The sequence below is a fragment of the Notolepis coatsorum genome (genome assembly GCF_963971535.1).
Source record: "Notolepis coatsorum genome assembly, chromosome: 8".
NCBI classification, from domain to species: Eukaryota; Metazoa; Chordata; class Actinopteri; order Aulopiformes; family Paralepididae; genus Notolepis; species Notolepis coatsorum.
The window spans coordinates 75641245-75660623 of record NC_140172.1 but is presented as its reverse complement, the minus strand read 5'-3'; the positions used below and the strand labels follow the sequence as shown (position 1 = coordinate 75660623).

Sequence of the window (19379 nt, the reverse complement as noted above, 5' to 3'; positions counted from 1 at the left end):
TCTACCCCACGCTGATCGGCCAACGGCCCGCGGAGACTGGGGTGAGTTTTAGCGTGTAGTATTACCGTGTTCGACACTAACTGCTATGATGAACATTTGACCCACATTAGATGAATGGTATAACGTTGCCCACGGAATTATAAATGATCCCCCGCCCATCCGGCCATCATCAGATGATACGTAGAAACTTCTAGAAGCACGTCCATTTGAAATTTTTCATCTGGCACCGATCGCTACTAAACTGTATTTGATCATCAATATAATGCATTTGGGGCTATAAATCACGTTCTGGAGAAAGCTGCAGAAAGAGATGAAAACATACTTATACTTTAGATCATATTTTAGTATGAATATGTGAATGAAAAAGTTTAACGTTCATACACCCTGAACAATACATATAGGACATTGAATGGGCCCTAATAATGGCAATCTAGCAATAGAATTTAAAAAGTTATAGCCCTGCAAAGAAGGGGAACTTCTCCATAGACAAATAGAGCTGGCAAGGGATGGTATATCATGAATTTAACCTTCGGCAGTTAAAGTGTTAAATTAATAATACAATAAATATCGGTGTTGGGGGGGGGGGGCCCGAGCTGTCAATCTCGCCTCAGGGCCCGTGGGGCATTCCAACCGCCACTGATCCCAGTTACAATATCACAATAACGTGTGAGTGACAGTGATACAATTCAACAATCCACAGATTCAGATTCCTCGTAATTCATATCCACAATCCACGCATAAAGATGCTTCAATTTATGCTTGAATGAAACACAATCCGGGCGCTCCGTTAAGCAAATGCATCCACAGCGGAGAAACTAATCAGAGCCAAACACCCGATAGGTTTCATTCATTAAAAATATCCCAGCGGGATTCACATTTGCAATGCTCCGTTATTAAAATAACCACATAGTGTGTGTCGTGACTCGCGAGCGCCGTATCCGTATAACTATGACGTGCATTATTTAGGACAAAGTAAATCCATAGGCTGAATATGATTTATTATCAGAATTTTCTGTCTATTATTTTACATTTCAAAAGCCCCCTCTAGAAAAACGAAGCACAAAAACATAATTCAGAATGATATAATGGAATCTGTGAGGAGAGCTGGCATTTCTTTGCGAGGGCGTGGCCAGTTTATCCAGCTAACTGAACTTAACCCTGCTCTGGAGCAGGTTCAAACTTTCTGATCTGTTGCCATACTGATTTAGACAATCGCACATCGGTGAACCGAAAGGTCTGGCTTAAGTCAAGTTATCCTGAAAATTATCCGACTAACTCAGTTAGCCAGGTACGAGGAACAGGGCCCAGGTGTGTGTGTGTGTTGATGTTTATAATAATAATAATAATAATAGTAATACATCAATTTTGTATAGCACTTTTCCGAATGCTCAAAGACACTTTACAGAACAAAATAAACAATACAGTTTTAGTAGAAAAAAATGAAATTTTTTTTTTTATAAAAGGTGAGAGAGGAAGGAGTTCAAGGCTTGAAGGCAAGGGTAAAATGTGGGTTTTTATGGCTTTTTTAAATGATGAGAGGGTGTCTGCATGACGGATATGGTTGGGCAGGGCGTTCCAGAGGCTGGGGGCAGCTGTAGCGAAGGCCCTGTCCTGATGGGTTGGAGGAGGTTAGCATCTGCAGACCTGAGGCAGTGGGTGGGCGTGTGGTGGGGAAGGAGGTCAGAGGTAGGAGGGGGCCAGGTTGTTGAGGGCTTTGAAGGTGATGAGTAGAAGTTTGAACTGAATCCTGTATATGATGGGGAGCCAGTGGAGATCATGGAGGATGGGGGTGATGGTGGAGGTGAGCATGCGAGCAGCAGAGTTTTGGACGTATTGTAGTTTGTTGAGGATTTTGGTGGATGTGCCATACAGAATGCTGTTGCAATAGTCCAGTCGGGAAGTGGTGAGTGCATGGGTCAGTGTTTCAGCAGCAGAGAAGGATAGTGAGGGGCGTAGATGGGCAATGTTCCTGAGGTGAAAGAAGGCGGTTTTTGTGATCTGGTTTGTGATCTGTTTGTTTATTAAAGGATCCCCATTAGAGACACATGAAAGAGCCTCTAGTCGTCCTGGGGTCCTGGACAAAACAAATACAATACAAATGTAGAACTAAAAATAAAAAAAACACAAATAAAAATTAAAAATTAATACAAATATACAAATTCACATTATAAAATCTAACATTCTAACATTCCAGTCAAATTAACTAAATACACATAACAGTTACATACTTGACAAGTTTGCAAGATATCTCTTAATATATTTTTTGAAAGTAATTTTGTTATGTATTGTAGATGTTTTTCGGCAGAGCATTCCAGAGTACTATTGACCTATATATGCCAGTGAGTTTGGGAAAATTTGATTTTGGTGCTGTTTTTGTTCTGATGTTACCAGAAGCGGCCCCTCTAGTGTTAATGTTCAGAAGTCATTTGCAACTGATGAGCCAAGCTAGATGGCTTATCAGTGCTGATAATGTTCCGCAGTAGCATTAGAAGACTCATTGATAATTTATTTTCAACCATTAGCCATGCCAGATCTTCATTCATAAAACTAATATCGAATGTAAATGTGTGGTGTGTAGGCAGCTCTGTGGATGTGTTGCAGCAGGCCTGGGTTCCGCTGGTTGGAGGGTTGGAGTGCCAGCAGCAGCTTCCTGAGTATGACATCACAGACAGGATGCTGTGTGCGGGCTTCCCAGAGGGAGAGGTGGACTCCTGCCAGGTCAATATTACTATATAATCTGTAAACTTAGTATTATATAGGTGTGTAAATATTTGACCCCACAACTATGCATTGCGATGCATTGTTACACCCCTAGTATTATATGATCTGTAAACTTAGTATTATATTACCAACATTTATATTATCTGTAAATGTAGTATTATCTTACTATAGTATACTATAAATACTATATTATATGTAAACGTAGTATTACATACTTGATATTATATTAATTTCCTATGGATGTCAATTCCTGAGAAGGTTTCATTATTGATGTTTTCTACTAAAGTGAAATATCCCTTTAAGGTGACCTGGTCTGACCTGTCTGTACTGTTGTTTAGGGAGACTCTGGTGGTCCTCTCATGTGTGAAGAAGATGGCCACTGGGTGCTAACAGGTGTGTTACGCATGCACACACACATTTATATAAAATCTGGATATTTTCCTGTGCCTGCGTAGCCTACTCATCATAGTGTCATCATAGTATCACCATAGTGTCATTGTTATGCACCCCAGTAAGGGGACGCAACACAAGGCCACAGACATGGTAGGTGAGGGTGTAGTGACACAAAACCATGAAACAGTTTGCAAAATAATAGTATTTATTTCACAAAAACACAACACAGAGAACAAGGAGGATTACCAGTGGCACCAAATCAATATTCAAAAAGGAAAAGAACACCCACCCCTCCCTTTACAGGCGCCGAACGCCCAAAAGTACAGGTGGTGGTGCTCACTCTAAAGCTGGTGTCTCTAACATCTGGTCACCTACGTGATGCAAAATGTAGACCCCAGGGTATCTTCCTGTCCTCAATGTCCCTGTGTGCGAAAGCAAAAGATGAATACAGAGAAAACAAATCACCATAGGCTGGGTGAACAAGGGGACAAATATATACACAAAGGTTAGGGTTAACAGAAATGTGCAACAAACTATAATGACTTAAACACAATGCAATGAACCAGAGCTTCAGGTACCAGCTCTACACCATTCATAATGCCCAAAAGGCAACAGCTCTACACAAGATATACAACACTAAAGACACAGTTTCTACAATAAATATTAACACAAAAGATATTTCCTATACTAACAACAATGAACCAGAGCTTTAACCAGCTCTACCAAAAGGCACCAAAAGCCAACGCTCTACCACCAAAAGACACAGAGAGATAGTTACCACCAAAGACACAGAGAGCTAACTAACACTGCACACAGACTGGGATATATGGAGGGGTGTAGAGGTTGATTGCAGATTAGCAACAGCTGCTGCTGGACTGGAGTGAGATGCTGATTGCAACCAGCTGGGGCTGGGCTGAAACTGTGAGACATCTGAGAAGCAGTTACAGATACAGCACTCAAAACTCAAACCTCTCATGCCTCTCTACCACTCTCTACCACTCCTCTATTGTTCTTGACCGGGCCAGATTTCACACCTCCACTTCCTCCCACAGGCTGGGCAGATTTTCATCTTAAATTTTTATTCGTCCCAAATGTCCCAGCCCCATCAGATTTCTTAGCTTTTTTCACTGTTTACTTATCATGCATTGCAACACTAATATATGGTCAGTACCCCAAGTCAGACTGCCCATATAAAAATTATTTTGGGGGTCTGAGGGCAGTAGCCCCCGACCCCCTCCCTGGGGAAGCACTTAAGTTAACTACCCTCCCTTTGTTCCCCCAGCCAACACCCCCAGAAAATTAACACCTGAGTAGACTTAAGTGGCACACAAGCAGCAACAAGCAGCAGACAAGCAGCAGAATTGGTTTGATTTTTGAGCGCTGCGTCTGTATGTAGACACAGGAGGGAGACAAAAGACAACAAACCAAAACATGCCTATATACATAACACAGATAACATAACATACAGCAATGTTGCTGAACTGTTAAAGTTTGTTATTTTTGCAGATGATACAAATTTATATTGCTCAGGAAGTAATTTAAAGGAACTTTTGTTTGATATTGAAAGAAAGCTTGAAATTCTCAAAACTTGGTTTGATGTTAATAAATTGTCTCTCAATATTAACACTTTAACTGCCGAAGGTTAAATTCATGATATACCATCCCTTGCCAGCTCTATTTGTCTATGGAGAAGTTCCCCTTCTTTGCAGGGCTATAACTTTTTAAATTCTATTGCTAGATTGCCATTATTAGGGCCCATTCAAGGTCCTATATGTATTGTTCATGGTGTAGCAACGTTAAACTTTTTCATTCACATATTCATACTAAAATATGGTCTAAGGTATAAGTATGTTTTCATCTCTTTCTGCAGCTTTCTCCAGAACGTGATTTATAGCCCCAAATGCATTATATTGATGATGAAATACAGTTTGATAGCAATCGGCGCGATATAAAAAATTCCAACTGGACGTACTTCTGGAAGTTACTACACGTCATCTGATGTTGACCGGATGGGCGAGGGGGCGTTTATAATTCCGTGGGCAGCGTTATACCATTCATCTAATGTGGGTCATATGTTCATCAGATCAGTTAGTATCGAACACGGTAATATTACACGCTAAAACTCACCCCAGTCTCCTCGGGCCGTTGGGCGATCAGCGTGGGGTAGACAGTTTTCCATTATGGGATGTCGAAATACCCGGTCCATTTCCAGGTTGTATAATAGTATATACGTCCAAATCATGTTGTTTATCGAGTTATTGGCAACGGATCGCTATGTATTGTGTCGAGCTCGAGTCCCGGGACCTATAGCGAGTGCCCGGAAGTAATATGGGTGATCACCACTTCATCTACATGACTTCCTGTTTGGCGCTTCTGCCGATCGGCCACCAGATGGCGCTCTTGAACCGCTAGAGGATTGAGAGGAGCTCAGAACTGTGTGTGAAGGCTGCAGAGGGGAAATATGATTCCGATCACAGATTTTTGAAATATTGATATCAAAGACGAGTTACGGCGTCCTAGGCAACTTGAGCATGGCTAGGAAAGACGCCTAAACACGTTTTCAGCACTTAAAGTGTTAAGAAAACTAAATGTATGGTTTATTGGTAATCGAAAAGAAATAGAGGGGGATATTGAGTAAAAAATATGTGATGTAAAAATAGAAAGAGTTTCTGAGATAAAATTTCTAGGGGTAGTTATTGACCAGAAATTAACATGGAAACAACATGTTAACTATATTCAAGGAAAAATATCTAAGTCAGTAGCAATATTGTATAAATGTAAGGATATATTAAACTACAAAGCCTTGCACATAATTTACTGCTCACTTATAATTCCTTACATATCTTACTGTGTGGAAGTATGGGGGTCGACATTTAAAAAGACAGTAAATCCAATAGTCTTACTGCAAAAGCGGGCCATTCGGAACCTTTTCAAGGCTGGTTACTATGAACACACAAATCCATTGTTTATAAAGTCTCATATTATGAAATTTTATGATTTGGTTTATTATAAAACTATGCAAATAATGTACAGAGCTAAAGCAAAGTTACTCCCAGACGGGGTGGAAAGGTTTTTTTCAATACATGAAAGAAAATATGATTCGAGAGATATTGTGGAACAATGCTGATATACAGTTAAGAATGAGTAATACGCTTTTGGTTTTTAATAAAATGGTTTGTAAAGTTATTTTTGAAAACTACAAGGGTGAATAATACTGTTTTTCTTTGCTATTTTCTTTTAGAATGCTGTTTTGGAGTCTTAATTTTGTTAAGAATATAGGACAGGCATATATAAGGATTATGCTTCAGTCTGTACCTTTTCAGTCACTGTAAAATCAAATATTGTTAAATGATGGTCTATATATATTGCCGAGGGCAGGGTTTAGTTCAGTTAGCTGGATAAACCATGGCCACACCCTCGCAAAGAAATGCCAGCTCCCTTCCTGAAATAATTCTCACAGTCTAGATCCCATTATACCATTCTGAATTATGTTTTTGTGCTTTGTTTTTCTAGATATTTTTTTAAATGTAAAATAATATACCAAAAATGCTGATAATAAATCATATTCAGCCTATGGATTTACTTTGTTCTAAATAATGCACGTCATATATACGGCGCTCGCGAGGTGAGATATACACACTATGTGGTTATTTTAATAACGTCGGAGCATTGCAAATGTGAATGTTTTTAACACAATGGGGACGCACAACGGAGATCTCCATGTTTCGATTCCACCCATTGTGGACAGAAAGTTGTTATTGCTTTTATTCCATATTAATAACCTATTCAAGGTCGCCGAGCGGCACTGCAGATATACCCTACTCTTTGAATTCGAGAGGTACAATACCGGCCAGATCCTCTTAGGGGCGATAATGCAGTGTTTCCTGTGGCCGAACGGTGGACTATTTTTTTTTTACTTTCAATGGAGTTTTATGTTAGCTCGATTCTGGATCTGCAGCCTGTAGCTTGGATTACGTTTTGCATCGCAGATTTCACCATGCAATAAGGGGATTTATCATCAGCCAATGGACATATCGATCTACCAGATGGCAATCGATAACGGGGAAATGCTTAGGGGGATCCCACCGGACCACGGTAAGATCTTTTTCACGTAAAGTACATCCCGATCGGGCCTTGTTTTGATAGCCATCCAGGCGTTCGGCCTATGAGGCTAATGAGGCTAACGCGGTTATTGGTAATCAATAATCAGAAACGACGTCCCCCCCTCCCCCCCTTTCATGCATACATGCGTGAGGATCGTGCCGATCATATGCAGTTTGAGTTTTAACTGGAGCGTATCTATAACCGAAATGCCATTGGATTTAACGCTATTAGCTATTAGCCCATTATCTCGGCTTGCAGGAAATATACTAGACCAAATCCGGTATAATGCTTATATTCACGGCGCTATAAAATGAGAACGTATTGATGAATTATTTTTTTCTTTAAGCCATTTTGAAGGGACGGTTTATGGTCTGAATTCACAATGAGAATGGACAGATAGCAATACTATAAAGTATAGATTTAGCTCTACAAACAGCCCCACGTCTGTTTTCATTTCCCGGTCCTCTTGAGATTAATTAGACTCATCCCAGTGGCCGCGAAAGTGTTAATGAATGAAATCGGGCATTTGGCTCTGATTAGTTTCATATTCTCGGCTGTGGATGTATTTGCGCCCGGATTGTGTTTCATTCAAGCATAAATTGAAGCATCTTCATGCGTGGATTGTGGATATGAATTACGACGAATCTGAATATGTGGATTATTGAATTGTTTCACTCACACGTTATTGTGATATTGTAACTGGGATTAAAATGTTTGAGGAGATGCGCTGTTTGACGGATTTGATGACGTGGATGTGACTTGAGAAAATGAATGAGCAATCGCAAGCCTTTGACGTTTTGATGAATGCATTTGAGAAAATGCATTTATCTGTTCAAACACTTTCAGTTCAGTTCAGAGTTTTTATTTGCCACATGGAATCATACAATCATAGTTTCTTCATTACACAATCATAAATAGTCATTCCATGGACAAAAGGAGCAGGAAGAAGAATAAATCTTATAGTTACCTGCCCCTTATTCCTAAACTAACAAGTATTTACTTAATGGTCGGCGTACAACCTAATTTACACAAATAATAATTTATACCATTATAAAAGAAACACACAATCCACAGTTAAACAAGAAAAAATATAATAATAATAATAATAATAATAATGATAAAGAATAAAGAATAAAAGAAAGAGAAGAAAAAAAAATATATATCTCACTATTCAGATCACATTTGATTTTCATACTGACTAAATTTTTTTTAATTGAGAATTCCACAACTTTACACCAATAACTGAAGGACACATCTGTTTAACACTTTGGCTGCCTAAGGTTAAATTCATGATATACCATAGATTGCCAGCGCTATTTGTCTATGGAGAAAGTCCCCTTCTTTGCAGGGCTATAACTTTTTAAATTCTATTGCTACATTGCCATTATTAGGGCCCATTCAAAGTCCTATATGTATTGTTCATTGTGTAGCAACGTTAAACTTTTTCATTCACATATTCATAGTAAAGTATGGTCTAATGTATAAGTATGTTTTCATCTCTTTCTGCAGCTTTCTCCAGAACGTGATATATAGCCCCAAATGCATTATATTGATGATGAAATACAGTTTGATGGCAATCAGCGCGATATAAAAAATTCCAACTAGACGTACTTCTAGAAGTTACTACACGTCATCTGATGTTGACCGGATGGGCGAGGGGGCGTTTATAATTCCGTGGGCAGCGTTATACCAATCATCTAATGTGGGTCAAATGTTGATAATAGCAGTTAGTATCGAAGACGGTAACGTTACACGCTGAAACTCACCCCAGTCTCCGCGCGCCGTTGGGCGATCATCGTCGAGTAGAAATCTTATCATTATGGGATATATTTTTACCCGGTCCATCTCCAGCTTGTATAATGGTATATACGTCCAAATCATGTTGTTTATCGAGTTATTGCCAATCGATCAGCCAGAGTCCCATGAACTATAGCGAGCGCCCGGATGGCGATCGGCCACCAGATGGCGCTCCTGAACCGCCAGAGAGCTCAGTGGGTCCTGCTGGTGGATCTCAGGCCAGCGGAGGGGACATATGAATCCGATCGCAGATTTTTTAAATATTGATATAAGGACGACGTAACGCGTCCTCCGGCAACTTTAGCATGGCCAGCAAAGACGTCTAAAGACGGGTCCCGGCACTCAAAGTGTTAAGTGTGGTACGTGCAAACTTTCTAAATGAAAAAGATTTTGTAGTTTTTCTGGCAGTGTATTATTTCTTGCCCTAAACATAATTAACATTGTTTGAAACTTAACCATGTCTTCAAGTTTAATTATTCTAGATTTAATAAATAATATATTTGTGTGTTCTCGATAACTCACTTTATGTGTGATTCGTACAGCCCTCTTCTGTAGTATATATAATGGTTTTATATTAGTCCCATAAGTATTCCCCCATACTTCAACACAATAACTGAGGTGAGTGAGCAGTAGAGTGTTCTCATTGCCGATCATACTCTAACACATCCTTTACTTTATTCATAACAAAAATACTCTTGGACATCTTTTTTTTAACGTGTGCTATGTGCGATTTCCATGTTAATTTATCATCCATAATCACACCAAGAAAACGAAATTCATTAACTCTCTCTATATCAACTCCATCTATGGTCAGTACTATATTTTCATCTAGTTTTCGATTGCCAAAAATCATAAATTTAGTTTTTTTCAGATTCAGTGATAGCTTATTTACATCAAACCATTTCTTTAGCTTTGTCATTTCATACACAATATATTCAGCTAGTTCCTTTAAATTATTTCCAGAGCAAAAACATTTTTTATCATCATCAAACAAGACAAACTGTAATAGTTTTGAAACATCACAAATATCATTAATATATAAAAGAAAGAGTTTGGGCCCCAAAACCGAACTTTGCGGTACCCCACATTCAATTTTCATGAGCTCAGATTTGACATCTGCCAACTGCACATATTGTTGCCTATTGTGGAGATAACTACTCAACCATTCTAGAACCATTCCTCTCACACCATATGAACGTAATTTAGAAATTAGAATATTATGATCTAAGGTATCAAATGCCTTTTTTAAATCAATAAAAAAAACCTATTGTTAATTTCCTTTTATCTGTTGCTGTTGTTATTTCTTCAATAATATTAATTAAGGCAGTCGCTGTTGATCTGTTTTGCCTAAAGCCATACTGGCTTTCGCTCAGCAGTTTGTTCTTTTCCACAAAACCATCTAACTTATACGAAACCAGTTTTTCAAGCACTTTCGAGAACGTTAGGTTATGGCTATAACCAAGTTCTGTGAGTAATGGTGACGCTCGGCGTCACTACTGCACTGTACCTCGCTCGTGCACGCGCACTGAATAAAAAATTCCACAATGTACCTTTACATCCCAACATCCGTCTGACCACACCCCTATCAGCTTACCTTCATAAGCAGGTGTGTGGCCACCTACTCGCCTCCTTCCCAAGCTTTCACCACAAGGTGAGATCAAGGGCTGCAGCGGCGTCTGACGCCGAGCGTCACCATTACTCACAGAACTTGGTTATAGCCATAACCTAACGTTCTGTGTCGTATGGCTCCGCTCGGCGTCACTACTGCACTACCGACAAATGTACCCCGCTGAGGCCCCCCACAACCATCAGATCGGGGAGGACCGAGCCCCCCCGACCCCCCCTAATGGAGGGCACCCCCCATATTGGAGGTTCCCGGGAGGGCGACGGACCCGACCGTGCGAAGAGGCACTCAAGCAACTCAACGCACAGGGTGAGCAGAACGTGGCTTGACCCCACGACCACACACACGCACAACCCGCATGCCACCCGGGAACGAACGGAAGGAACAACCTCGTTACTGCCCCCAGAACGGCGTGGCTCAGGGGTAGAGCGGGGCATCCAATGATTGAAGGGTTGGTGGTTCGAATCCCGCTCAAGCCCATGTCCATCCCATTGCCGTTGTGTCCTTGGGCAAGACACTTAACCTACTTGCCTCGTATGAATGTGTATGCATGTGAATGAATGTTGGTGGTGGTCGGAGGGGCCGTAGGCGTTGATTATTCGCCACGCTTCCTTGAGTCTGCCTCAGGGCAGCTCTGGCTGCAATTGTAGCTTACCACCACCGGTATGACTGTGTATGAACGAATAATGGACTCTGTGAAGTGCTCTGAGTCAGAGCAACAGTCAGTCAGAGAAGAGCGCTATATAAATCCAATCCATTATTATTATTATTAGAAATCACGGGGTCAAGAGCAAACCCAACCCCGTGGCAAGGCCGTAGCAGCGGAGCGCGAAGGAAGACCCAGACCCACTGAAGGGACTGGATCCCCTGGAAAACGGGGGCCCGGAGAGGTCAATGACGCCAGGCATCAAGACCCCACCAGGCAGTCACTTAGTGACACCGCCCCCCACATCGCCAGCGTATTCGGATAAGGCCCCTCCAAGAGTGGGCCCTTTCCCCCCAATAGCACACCGCCTGGCACACTGACCCTGCAGAACAGGCAGTCAGCATGGCCGTAAGCACACAAAAAAGGTTAACCAACGGAAGCAGGCAGCGCACCGGGGAAACCAGGCAACAGGCTGTAACCTGAGCCTGGAGCACTGCGGACGAGACAGGCGCCAAAGGAGTTAGCTGAGAACAGCCCCCCGGCGGAAGGGGCGTATGCTGGCGTTGTTGCATGACCAAGCCTCAATTAAAAAAAAACCACCCAGAGGGGTTGAGGCAGAGAAGGCTGACATGATTGGCAGACATCATGAACGTGCAGGGGCACACTTAACCGGGTAACCCGGGAGTTGACACTGCTCCAACACACCAGGGAATCAACCACCCTGTCGTTACCCTATGCGGTGGTTGTTCCTATAACCCCTCAAGAAAAAACTCCAAAACACACCTGCGGGCATAACTGGCTATACCGCAGTACAAGTGTTTCAGTTTTCAAAAAAGGGTTATTCCAGGCCTACGGGTCGACGAAACATTACTTCGGACCGGGCCCGGCGGCACGGGAAGCACAGGGTTACCAGAGGAGGTCCAAGACCACCCCAACAGCCCCCTCTTCGCCACGCGTGAGAGAGGAGCGAAAATAATGGAGAACCAGCCCCAAGCACACCGCACTTGGTATTCCCAGGCGGTCTCCCAACCAAGTACTAACCAGGACCAAACCTGCGTAGCGGCCGAGATCGGACGAGATCGGGCGTGTACAGGTTGGCATGGCCGTGAGCCATTACGACAGTGCAGAGTACAATATGTACCCAACAAGGGTCTCCATAGCGCCTAACCCTGTGACACCCGGACAACGGGTTAACTGACCTGGACCAGCGTGACCAGACCAGTCCCGTGTCCTAACCACGCCGACATGCCCACTCCAGGAGAGGGGGTAGGTATGCGTGTCGATCTAAAAACATGAAAAGAGGGCGCCACCCAGACGGTCCTCATTTAGACCGTGCTCAGTGGCCCACCCCAAGGGCGTGAGACCCCTCTACCTATGTTCAGATCTATTCCGTTAACATCCCCCAGATATGAACGAGAATTCATCGAGACAACCTAGTAAACTGGCGCTCGGAAGAGACAAAACTCCATCCCAGTTGCCCTATAAAAACGCTGTTTTAACAAGCAACCAAGGCGCACTTAGCCTGTGTGATCCTGTAACAGAAACACACCGAGCCAGCACTATGTATGCGTCGAGACCCAAACACATCAATGGATAGTCTAGCAAGACACCAAACATTGTTCCTCCAAGTCGCCTGGGAGAACGACACGGAGCTGTCGTGCTTCATGTACCTTCCTCTTTTTATTCAAAAAAGAAAGAACACAGACTGACATGAATCCCTCGTGACGCAGGCTGAGGGTAATTTTTTTTAACATTTTTACACCCCACCACCCTCCCATAGGGAGGAGACGGTTATCCCCAGAGAGACTTCCCACGCGAGCTGTATAGATTGAAAAGAATATATTGCAACATTGAGCTATGTAATATTTGGATTAGGGCTCTCCGAGGAGGAGGCACTGAACCAATACACTCAATAATCGAATTGAATCGAATACACACACAATAGAGCAGAACTCCTTTTTGAAGTTCTACTCATCTTGACAATCTTGAGGAGGAGGCTCTGAACTCTGAGGAGGCTCCCTCACAGGGAAGGAGAGTCCTAACTCACAGACGGCCCGAGTAGGAGCTTCGTGAGGAGGAGCCCTGACCACTCCCTGAAACAGATCCATCATATGGACCTGAACAGCACACGGAAGTCTTACCAACAGAGACGCGCACAGTGACGTACTCTATGGCGGGGGAATTTCTGCGGTGCACACGCCCAATATTCCAGGGCGTGGGACCAGGAAACTCCCCCCCCCCCCCCCTCTTACCCTGTAACGTGCCGAACAGCAACGTGACAGGAACCTTGAAGGACAGGAGGTTTTAACCCCTGACCAATCAGAAAAGGGGAGGACAGGATTACCAGTTCACCCCTTTACGACCCCACACCCATGATACGATGTAATGACAAAAAATAGTATGACACAGTCATAGTCAGCTACATGAAGCGTCTAACAGCTTCACACAGCTCATGTGCTAACCTGCTATCTGATTTTTACTAAGGAAAAAACACAGAATAGAGAGGGCCCCCTTAAGAGCCCCGGTACCAGACTTACACATGTGCTTCTGTGGCCAACCCAACCCAGTTGTAGATCACAAGATACACACAACCCTTTATCACCACACAAAAATGGCAATACACTCTACATAGGAACGCCGTTTTTCATAATGAGAGAATACACAATTCTCTATTAGTATCGGCCACAGGCCTTGCTAAGCACACACGAAAAGTGACCAAACAATCTTTTCTTTAGGAAAATACAGTTCCCCAGCAATCAAGCTAAGGGTTACATCGTATCCCACCACACAGTGACACAATATATTGTAAACAACATGTCTGAGAGGAGGGTGAGGAAGTCCCCAGGGAACCGGAGGGAACACCCCTCCTACCTTACCCTTAATACGGCCAGTTGAACAGGTAAACCTGCTAATATGTGAACACACTGTTCATTGTCATTACAGGCTGAGAAAAGAATCATTCTTCACTCATATGTCACTAAGCATAGCTTTATAGGTTAGTTTAACCCCCTTAGTTGTGAGTACACGGTACATGAACACACATGATGTTTCTCAACACAACAAACCAGATCATTTTTACATCTGTAACAAACAACCCGATTTGCATGGAGAAGCTAATACCAGTGACAAGACAATTCACACACAACTCGTGTCGTATCCTAAATGTAGTGCAGCAACACTCGTTTTGGAAAACATCGTTATTACAAAACATTTAGCAGGGAAAGAAAGAAGAAGTGTGTAAGGTCCGGTCGGGACCTTTCCTACTGTGAGCGCAGACCAAGCGAACTGCAGTCTCTAACAGGGCACCGATAGTAAACACAGCATCTGTGTTGACGACACGGGCAGCGTCGCTGCTCCATCCCGCCGCTACGGTTCTCCTTGTTGACGCAGTCCTCGCCGGCCGAGAGAGAAGAGAAAAAGAGATGTCAACACAGTTTACAACGGTGATTTTACCAGACATCCGGCGGAGCCAGCACAAGTCCCATCTGGGTTGCAGCCGACTTGAACATGGATCTCCCGATAACGAACATCCATGCCCACATTTCCTCGTTAGGGTATACTCTCTGTAACTGAGGGGTACAATTCCCTGACTGTATTGAGAGTATGGTATTATTAAACCACTACTTAGTTATGTACTTTAATTACTGGCCATACAGTACACGGTATATCTGGTGAACACCCACAAGAATACAACAATGACACCTAAAGTTCTATTTGGAGGGATTTATTATTATAGCAGCAACGGTAGGTTACAGAATGAGAATTATACTTGCGCTTGTAAGGCGAAGAACACTTAAGTAGGTCAAGAGCGTAAGTCCATGAGCATAGTAAGATGGGTATAACTGACGCCACCTGTAGCATAAGAATTACATAAGGCACACTCCTAGTCAGCTGGAGACACTAGGGGGGTTCCCTCCGGTTGTAAGCCGGCAGGGTAGAAGAATGTTCGGGAGCAAAGTCTGGGTCAACGAGGAATAAATAAGCTCCAGCTACGGGAGGCGGTACATGTACTCCCCTTGATCGGCAAACAAAGCAGCAGCTATAATCCAAGTATGCACGACAGCATGGATGAAAGCCAGCCAGCCTCGGGTCCTAGAGGCGGGCTCGAGGGTGCTCCTCACAGGGGTAGATCCCACACGACAGTGGGTAGACGGTTCTCTGCTCCAGCAGCCACGGTACCAAAGCAATATAATCCAGCCGGAAAAGGCTCTGCATTCGCCGGTGTAGATTCTCCGGTGCACTCTGCTTCACATTAAACTAGGTCGAACTTGACGTTATTTCACTAAACTCTGACACTTTTACTATCCTATTCGCACATGTTATAAGTGCTCTATTTAGACGCAAAGTTGCTCACTTCACTTGGTCGTTGACTCGTGGTGAAGGCTTTACTAGTAATGAACGAACGATGAACTGAATGAACTGCTGCTGTTTCCACCTGCGCCGTATTTATACGTAAGGTGAATTATCTAGTGCCAACCTCAGTTCTGTCTCGTATTACTGCGCAAACCTGGACATGTTAAGACATGTCTTGGCGGTGGCTTTGAACTTGCTATTGGGGGTATGGTCGCTGGCGCCTAGGGGTCGCTGTCCAATAGGAGAACGAATATTATGGTCTGGCTTGTACCTAGGTAAAGGGATATTCCGTGTATATATACAAAGAATATACAAGGGATATCAAACGATATACAAATATTATACAAGGGATATCAAGCAATAAATATATATATTCGGTTTAATCTGACCCTTTGTAACACTCTCATTTGTATATGAAAGATGGGGCCTACACAGTGACAGAGAAGCATCCACTCGTCCAGAGAATCCTGGGATCACCAGTTACTGGTCGTGGCCCACTAGTTGACGATAATGGGCTTCAAACCAAGATCCTCCGCCGTCGCCTAAAAGGCTGAACAGAAGGACCCTAATCTGGGGCCGGTTTTCGTAAACATTGTCAGCTAGCCCCCATAGCACTAACAGACAAGTGGTGCTCGCAAGCAAACATTACTCACCCAACCCTTGGAACCCACCGCTTCTCACAACAGTCGGTGCGTCCTACAGTCCAGCTGTGTTGCTGGATGGTCTTACCCCTTCCAGCCGCAGCAAGGAGGATTGTAGTTGGGAAGCATGTCAGCGGCGTGAACTCCTAATGCGAAAAAACCGGTGGAGGTGTAGAATGATCATCATCTTCCAGACACTCCAGTAACGAAGATAATATCGCCGTATTTTCTCGAAAATAGTGAGAGAGAAAATAAAGATATGATGTCAACGTATCTCTTGTTTTCCAACTTTCTTCTACTAACAACCTCGTCAAGTGGGGATCTACCAAAGGCACTTCCTTGTGGTGAAAGCGAAGAAGGAGGCGAGTAGGTGGCCACACACCTGCTTATGAAGGTAAGCTGATAGGGGTGTGGTCAGACGGATGTTGGGATGTAAAGGTACATTGTGGAATTTTTTATTCAGTGCGCGTGCACGAGCGAGGTACAGTGCAGTAGTGACGCCGAGCGGAGCCATACGACACAGAACTGTGAGAGCAATGACACTGGTCTATAGTTAGTGAAGCTGTGCTTATCTCCTACTTTGTAAAGTGGGATCACTTTTGCTACCTTCATCCTGTCTGGAAAAATACCTGTCTGAAAAGAAAGATTACAAATATAACAGAGAGGTTTGATAATACAATCAATTGTCTTCTTCACTATAATCATATCTATCCCATCACTGTCAATGGATGTCTTATTCTTTGACTTTGATACAATGGATATGATTTCTGCTTCACTGACATTTCCCAAAAACATAGACTGCAGTACTTTACTATCTCCTCCATCCTTCCTGTAATGGTTCATCGTGTTTTTGAATGGCATCTGCCAGATTTGGCCCCACATTCACAAAAAAATAGTTGAATTCATTAACCACCTCATTCATGTTTTTTATAGTCTTAGCTAATGAAATGGCTAGGCATTTTTATGGACGCTGATTTATTTCCCATTACCTTATTTAGAATGTCCCATGTGCCCTTTATATTATTTTTATTTTCGCCTAACAATCTATTGTAATAATCTTTCTTGGCCCGTCTCATAATGAATACTAACTTATTCTTATACACTTTGTATTTAGTTTAACACTGTTAGTGTTATCTGATGATGAACAAGAAGGTGATTAACATGACTAGTGTCACTGCTATAAACCAAAGGTTAATCAATTCAATGCATGTATGGATGTCCGAAACAGATTAAAACCTGATTAATAGTGAAACTGTATAGCCTCCAAGCCTCTCTGACACGTTATTTCAGGGGTCGTGCCTTGAAAACTTTGGGAACCATGTATTTATATAGTACATGATACCTAAGCACATACAGTACAGATATCCTCATAAGTATCTATTAATTCGTATCAATTAGATACTCTTTGGGCTTGTTTTTGTCTACTTATTCTGAAAGAGTTTAACTAATTATTTTCACTAGCAAGATCTCATTCGATTATTCATTCCATTAAGCCTACTGCCAGCAGGCACATTTAAAGAAATATAATCTGATTGATTGGGGTAATGAGGGACTTAAAATTTGCCTATAGATTATGCATTTAACTTGTCGGCGAGGCTATTGAGCCGTACTGTATTGTACCCATTCAATAAAGTTTTCAATCAATCAATGCCGTTAGAAAATCAGGATTTCTGCGATCGACACCTGCTGTCTTTTCAGGTGAGGCGGCCGCGCGCAATTATCCTGAGTATCAAGTCTGGTTCGAATTAACGAGACTGAATCAGCGTTCGAGGAACAGGGAAAGCCTGGATTCAAACATGAATGTGGATAATGGGACTTTTGATCGACTTAGTTGAACCAGGTACGGGGAATAGGGCCCTGGGAACAAAAGTGGTTACAGCATAACGTCAACATCATAACACAAAAATACTCTACCACTGCCATCAACTAACCAGACCTCCCGTTTCCTCATACCTCTCTTGGTAGCACTGACATGACAAGGGTACTGTTGACACTACATGTCTAGGGGTACAGCATTCCCAACATCAATGTCATGATTTAAGACGCATTTGTCTGAGAAGGCAATTCTCAAAAAAAAACAGATGGATGGGCCAATGGTCAGACTGCTTTTTCTTTTTCACAAACAAAAAATATATCCTGATGAAGTCTGTACTTAAGCATTACATCACGCGCAGGAGTGGTTTGTGAACAATAAACCATGCCTAGGGGTGGTCGTTAGACCCCCCTAGGCATGGTTTATTGTTCACAAATCACGACTGCAAGTGGTGTAATGCTTTTATACAACTGCCACATTCATCCAACCTTATTGATATACAATAAACACACATTAATCGAAGATTTATTGAAAAAACCATCCGCCAGAAAAAGTTGTTCCCACAACAACAAAAAAGACAATTTGCCTCCATGTGGAAGCAGCTCGGAAGTGCATCCAACCAACTAACACATCCAACTGTGTGTTATTGGAATGATTGAGAGAAGTTGCCTCATGTGGAAGCAGCTCGGAAGTGCATCCAACCAACTAACACATCCAACTGTGTGTTATTGGAATGATTGAGAGAAGTTGCCTCATGTGGAAGCAGCTCGGAAGTGCATCCAACGGATCCAACAAACTAACACATCCAACTGTGTGTTATGGAATGATTGATTGAATATTTTATTACCAGATGCAGAATGGGTACAATACAGTACGGCTCAATACACACAATTGTTAAGGGTATGCAGACCTACTTTCTATAGAACTTCATTCTTAGATGCTTCTATAGAAAGTAGGTAAAACAAATTAAAAAGTTTTCTTTGCCCTATAGGAAAAAAAAGTTTTCTTCGCCCTATTTTTTTATTTATTTTTTTAAACCTACGTTAGAGGGCCTAAACTTAACCAGTTGGAAACCAGGCGTACAGTAATAAAATTAGCAATCAACCAATCAATCAATTCAATAGACCATGCTCACTTAAAACAGCGCAGCACTCAGCTGCTTCTCTCAGTCTCTCCCCCGCTGTTGCAGACATGAGTGTGTGTGTGTGTGTGTGTGTGTGTGTGTGTGTGTGTGTGTGTGTGTGTGTGTGTGTGTATGTGAATGTGTATGTGTGTGTGTTTGAGTGA

At 42.5% G+C, this 19379-nt stretch overlaps 1 protein-coding gene across 1 annotated transcript in view; it reads left to right on the top strand.

Moving 5' to 3' along the window:
* Positions 1–19379, top strand: part of tmprss15 (transmembrane serine protease 15) — a gene marked incomplete at both ends in the record, with an annotated part of 325512 nt that overhangs the window by 286355 nt on the left and 19778 nt on the right. Inside the window, 2 exons of the mRNA XM_084320458.1 lie at positions 2579–2718; positions 3060–3114. Of these exons, the coding sequence (XP_084176584.1) occupies positions 2579–2718; positions 3060–3114 (195 nt within the window). The remainder of the gene's footprint in view (positions 1–2578; positions 2719–3059; positions 3115–19379) is intronic.